Here is a 6,395-nt window from a genome sequence, read left to right as displayed (position 1 = left end):
AGGGTTGCTTGGATTATTTCGGTAGCTGTAGGCCTTGGTTTATTAATAAAGAGACCAAAAATGCTCTGATAAATTAGAGATACAAATCCTTAGAAGTCAAGATGGCAAATGATAGGCATCAGATTTATCATTTCTGTTTTATTGGTGGTGTCCTGTGTTGGGCGGGAATCCAGAACTTAGAAGAGGAAGGTGACTTAGGTGTAAAAGACTTGATGTCTCTGGTCTAGGAGCTTCGTAACTGAAGATAATTAAAGTGTAGATTGGTTTACTCACAGAGTACTTCTTCATTTATCTACAAAATGATATGGGTAAATTTGAAACAAGTTCAAGCCAATATTTTAAAGAATTGGGCAATGACTAATTGTTTCCTACTCCACTTTGCTTGGGGAAAGTTTCAAAATGGGAGAAAAGGATTTAAAATGGGACAGTATTTTCTTTCTTCAATGTCTTTCTCCACTTTGCGTTGTTCTATTATAGTTTCATTACCCTGGCTTTGAAGTATTATAAACATTGTTGAATACTTAGATGTCCAGAAGATAAAGTCTTTCCGTTATGCACAGTTCTGTCCTTTGCATTAGGACTGATAAGTGAATTTTCAGTGCAAAAACCTTATGTAGTCACTGTATGGACAACCACCTACATCAGCTCCTTCAGGGAAATTCCTGTTTCAGATTTGACCTCCAAAAATCAGGGAGTCAGTATTTGCACTATAATAAAAAACTGCTAGATACAGTTTGATTACATGGTTTATTCTGACTGCCCTCTTATTTCCACATATATAGTTACTTTTTAAAGTATTGGTTATTTTTAATCTGAATCTTGTTTGGTTTATCTTAGAATTATCGTAGCCAGTGCTATACATCAGAAGGCGATTACAGTGCCTTTGCTGCTTTTATGGTTTAAAATTGCAATTGCGACATTTGGTGGTTGAATCAATATCCGCTCCCTTAGTCATGTCTCACCTTTTTTTCCCCCCACCTTTTTCTTTTCTATTTTAAAATAAAAGCAGCTGCATTTTTCATTATTATACTTGCCCATTTCCCTTTTTCTTTTGTTACAGAACTATAGAAATGATGGAGGCAGAATTCTGCTAATCTATCAAACCCTGTTTTCCAGTTTCATCTCTCAATGTCCAGAATGTTGTAGAAGCTTAAGTTTGAGGGCCACATTTAATTAGCACGAGATGCTCTTTTATGGCACAATTTTAATGCATGGTCCATATCTTTCAATTACTTAAAATACTAATCATTTACTATATAGTACATTCATCTCCTGCTCTGGAAAACAAATTTTATGTATTTGGAGTCATATTTTGTTTAAATTCCAAAATTAAAAAGTGGCAGATAAACAATTCAGCATGAAAACTAATTATTTACATGTATAAGTAAATGTTTATTTTACATTGATTTAATGATAATACTCGAATTGTTGATTTACCAGTGTCAACCACCCACCTAATTTCTACTTTCATGGAGTTTATAAATTAGTACTGATTTTATACCTAAATTTATTTTTTTTATTTTTATTTTTTTAAGATTTATTTATTTATTTATGAGAGGCAGAGGCATAGGCAGAGGGAAAAGCAGGCTCCTCGCAGGGAGCCTGATGTGGGACTCAATCCCAGATCCTGGGATCACAACCTGAGCCAAAGGCAGGCGCCCAACCGCTGAGCCACCCAGGCATCCCATGATTTTATACCTAAATTTAAAAACTTAAATGCCTGTCTTTAAATGTACGGGACACTCATGCTTTGTTGAGAGATATTGTGGTAGAATATTCATTTATTTGACCTTTAACCTTAATTGTTAGTTGAACTTAAAATTTAACTTTAATAACTATTTCACATAGTTTTTTAAATAATGGATTACTTTAAACTTAATTCATTCCTTTGAGACCTGCCGTGAGCTCTTTTGTTTTACTTGGAGTTACAGTTAAAGAAATTAAGAAAGTGACACCCATGATTCTATCTAGTGTAACATCTCAAAGATTTGTAGCAGTGGAATTTCAAGCCTTAGTTTTCATTGATGCTAACCAAAACAGGCTGATTTGTAAGTTTTTTTTTTTTTTTCCAGTTTGACAAAAACATAGCAAGATAAGGGAAATTAATTTTGTTTCAACCTGTATTCTATCATTTATGATGAAAAATTTTTAATTACTTCTTCAGCAAGTAAAATTAGTTTAACTCCCATAATTATAATTTTCAAATTCTTAACTAAAATTTTAGTGTTTTAGGAGTTCTTGCTATTTTAATGCATTGATTATTTTTGAACTTGTAAAAATTGGGTGAAGTTAACCTGGAATGAATTGAAAGCATAAAATTATATCACTAGTGATTTTCTGATTTGGGTATAGACTTTAAGAACTAGTAAAAAAAAATTTTTAACAGTAAAATAGAGTTTGGAAATAATTCTGCCGTATTTGAAGTAGTTATAACTTAAACATGATACTTTAAGCCATTAAAGGGAAAAAACCCCAACTACTAGTAAGTAATAATTAATCAGAATACTATAGGAGTTATATGCCTCATTAAAAATACAGGTATAGGGATCCCTGGGTGGCGCAGCAGTTTAGCACCTGCCTTTGGCCCAGGGCGCGATCCTGGAGACCCAGGATCGAATCCCACGTCAGGCTCCCGGTGCATGGAGCCTGCTTCTCCCTCTGCCTGTGTCTCTGACTCTCTCTCTCTCTCTCTGTGTGACTATCATAAATAAATAAAAAATAAAATAAAATTTATAAAAAAAAATAATAAAAAAAATAAAAATACAGGTATAATTTCCATAAAATTTAGTAGATTGAAGTCTTGCTGAATTTTATTAGTCAAGGAGTTACACGAAAAATTCTTTACAGATTTGAGAGAAAAAAAGGTACAGATATTTTCAGGTTTGAGAATTATCACAAAGGTTACTGTGGTTATAATTGCTGAGATAAGACATAGGAAGAAAGATATACTCAATTTTTACTGTTACCTATCTACACCTTTCTGGTCAGGTTATTGTTTTAATGTTTAATGGAAAGAATCTGATGGTAGAAGATGGAGAGAAAATTGGAGTTCATTGTTTGTTCTTCAGGTGGAGAAAATAAATTGGAAAGTTATGAGCAAAATAAGGAATGCCATCATTAATTCATGTGTTGTATTTTTTTCTATTACTTCAGTGGAAATAGAGGAACGAAGTGAAGTATTTGCTGAAGTTAATAATTGTTCTTAGTTTTTTTCTGATAGATCCAAATCTCCTGGATTCGTGCAACTGCCCAGTAACTTAATTAGGACTTAATTCAGGACTTTTTGTTTTCTGTTTTCTAAATAAATGTACAGCTGATTCTTCCTTCTTCTTTTTTTTAAGGAATCTAGGTAAAAATGGCTTATCTAACAGTAGCATTTTATTGGATAAATGTCCGCCTCCAAGACCACCATCTTCACCATACCCTCCCTTGCCAAAGGACAAGTTGAATCCACCTACACCTAGTATTTATGTGAGTCTGAATTAACTGAGTAGAAATGAATCAAGCCAGTGTTTGCACCTACCTGTCTTTCATAAAATCTTGCTTTAAATTAATATGGATGTCCTTTAGAAAACATTAAAACTATTCACAGTAGCTTTAATATTTTGGGGGATAAAAAGATGTATTCAAAAAGACTTCATAATAGCATTTAAAACATGCCTCCTCAGTTATTAACCATTATTACATTAGGGCAGTGAGAAATATTTCTTATTGACCCCAATTGTGAACAGTTTTAGGCAAAAACCACCCGAAGGTGTAACTTAGGCTGGGTTTTAATCCTGCATTCTACTAGTTGTATGGACCTTAACATTCATTCTGCTTTATGCATCTATAAAAATATACATTTTAATTACATTCAAAAAAGGCATTTGAGTACATCAAATGTGATAATAGGGATGTCATTTTTTTTTAAAGAAACTTAAAAGATTATTTAAAACTGGATGTTTTACTGTAAGGACATTTGGACATCTGAAATAGGAAGTTGATAAAAGTTCAGTCAGAGCAATTCTCTTATGTTTCTCCCAAGTAGGTCCTCCTAATAACCCATTTCCTTCCAGCCTCCCAGTTCTACCCCAGATGAAAAAAAATTTAAACTGTAAAGTTTATTTTTGGAGATTTGTCCCTATTTTTGTCCTCTAGAGGCCAAATGTTGTCATATTAATCCTTCCTCCAACCAATATTTATTGATTCTTCAGTATGTAAGAGCAGCACTGGGATAAATGTGTAATAAAACTTTTAAACTGGAGTCTGAGAAAGGAAAATGCAAGATTAAGATTTATCTCTTATGGGTCGTCTTCAGCCTGTTTCACTTTAGTAATATTATTAAAAAGCACTTTGATCTTTTATGGTTTTATCTTCTCTTTCTGTGATGAAAAAGCCCACATAACAAAATTTAGCATCTTAACCATTTTTAGGTATATAGTTCAGTAGTATTAAGTAATCTCATTGTTGCAAAACACTTCTCCAGAACCTTTTCATCTTGGGAATCTGAAATTCTATGCCCATTAAATAGCCACTCCCTTTTCCCTGGTCTCCCCAGCCCCTGGTAACTACCACTTTATATTTCTGTAAGTTGACTAGTTTAGATACTTCATATAAGTAAAATTATACACAGTTTTTTATGTTGTGACTGCCTTATTTTCACCAAACATAGTGTCTTCAAGGTTCATCCACATTGGTAGCATATGGTAGGATTTTCTTCCCTTTTAAAATTGAGTATTTAAATCACTTTGATTTTGAAGTTTCAATTTTATTTCTTCCCACATATTTGTTCAAGATACAGTGGACAAGAGGAATGTATGTGGTTACTATCTAATTACAGTTGGGATCAAAAGACATAGTGATAAAATGCTGTAAAATATAAAACAAATTATGGGGTACATTGTTGAAATTGCAATAAATAATGAATATGAATTTGGCATAATATTTAAGTAAAAGGTCTGTTTTCCAGAGATCTAACCATATGTTTTAATTTTGCAGTTGGAAAATAAACGTGATGCTTTCTTTCCTCCATTACACCAATTTTGTACAAATCCAAACAACCCTGTTACGGTAATACGTGGCCTTGCTGGAGCTCTTAAGTTGGGTAAGCTTTAAATAAGAAAAAGGAGAAGTTTTTATATTTCCTTTGATATCTCTGACTTTTAAAGCACTGGCCAAAACTTATTTCTATTAAGTTTTTCAGTTTTTACATTTTCATCTTAATATTTTCTGGCTATGAGAAAGAGAAGGGGGGTGGAGAGATTGTATATCACTTCTTTAATCCATAATGTGAAGATATAATGACACTTTTCCTGGCGATTTACTGGTGGTTTTTAAATTTAGTTTTTATTTTAGTATAATTATATAATTATAATTGTGATTTAGGTTATTTAATGAAATAATTTTTAATATAAAATATAGATAAAATTCAATGCTACTAATAAGTACTGTAGTTCCTGGCACCTGAAGATACTAAGTAGGTGAAACTTCATTGTCTGGCCCCTTGATTCTACCTTTGTCAATGGCTTGATGATTAAGCCCGGGACTTCATTGTGTGGTGTGTGTAAGCCTGGCATGAAGCTCAGGGTGTGCAGAAGCCCTGGTTGGTTTTTAGAGGAACTGGATAGAATGACATAAAACATTTTCCTTTTTTCTTAATAAAAGCACTTTTAATGTATTATTCCAAATAGAATTTTCATTTGTTAACTACATTTATCTATTTTTGAAGACCTGGGACTTTTCTCTACCAAAACTTTGGTGGAAGCTAACAATGAACATATGGTGGAAGTGAGGACACAGTTGTTGCAACCAGCAGATGAAAACTGGGATCCTACTGGAACAAAGAAAATCTGGCATTGTGAAAGTAATCGATCTCATACTACAATTGCTAAATATGCACAGTACCAGGCCTCCTCCTTCCAGGAATCATTGAGGGTAAGTGTTTACTCCTTGAACATTATTTTATTTTGAAAAATATGTTACTGTTTTATGTTCTTTTATTTTGAAAGGGCGCATTTCTTTTGTTAGCATCTCATTTTGTAGTTACATGAAATACTGTGTAAGTGCTGTGCAGTTCTCTGTTAGTAAAGTCTAAGCAACCCTATGGGTTGATAAAGTAAAGATTGTTATTGTCTAGTGAGATGTCTTCCTCATCCCTGGGATGTTTCTGTTTAAAGCAGGCTTTCTCAATCTTGGCATTATTACCATTTTGAGTTGGATAATACTTTGTTGTGGGAAGTTGTCCAGTGTATTGTAGCATGTTTGGTAGCATCCCTGACTTCTTTCTACACCTAGAGCACACCCCTTACCTTCTACCCCAGTTGTAATAGTTAAAATGGTCTCCAGACATGCCAAATATCCCTTGGGAGGGTAAAATTGCCTCTGACTGAGAGCCACTGATAACAGAGAATAAA

The 6,395-nt window shown here is 33.3% G+C and overlaps 1 protein-coding gene across 7 annotated transcripts in view; it reads left to right on the top strand.

Moving 5' to 3' along the window:
* KDM6A (lysine demethylase 6A) overlaps window positions 1–6,395 on the top strand; it is a 213,089-nt gene that overhangs the window by 172,371 nt on the left and 34,323 nt on the right. For all 7 annotated transcript variants that reach the window (XM_077888741.1, XM_077888743.1, XM_077888744.1 and 4 more), the window contains 3 exons: window positions 3,342–3,471; window positions 4,981–5,086; window positions 5,711–5,916. In XM_077888741.1, coding sequence (XP_077744867.1) covers window positions 3,342–3,471; window positions 4,981–5,086; window positions 5,711–5,916 — 442 coding nt within the window. The remainder of the gene's footprint in view (window positions 1–3,341; window positions 3,472–4,980; window positions 5,087–5,710; window positions 5,917–6,395) is intronic.

The sequence above is a fragment of the Canis aureus genome, chromosome X, assembly GCF_053574225.1.
Source record: "Canis aureus isolate CA01 chromosome X, VMU_Caureus_v.1.0, whole genome shotgun sequence".
NCBI classification, from domain to species: domain Eukaryota; kingdom Metazoa; phylum Chordata; class Mammalia; order Carnivora; family Canidae; genus Canis; species Canis aureus.
This window is presented reverse-complemented; position numbering and strand designations above follow the sequence as displayed.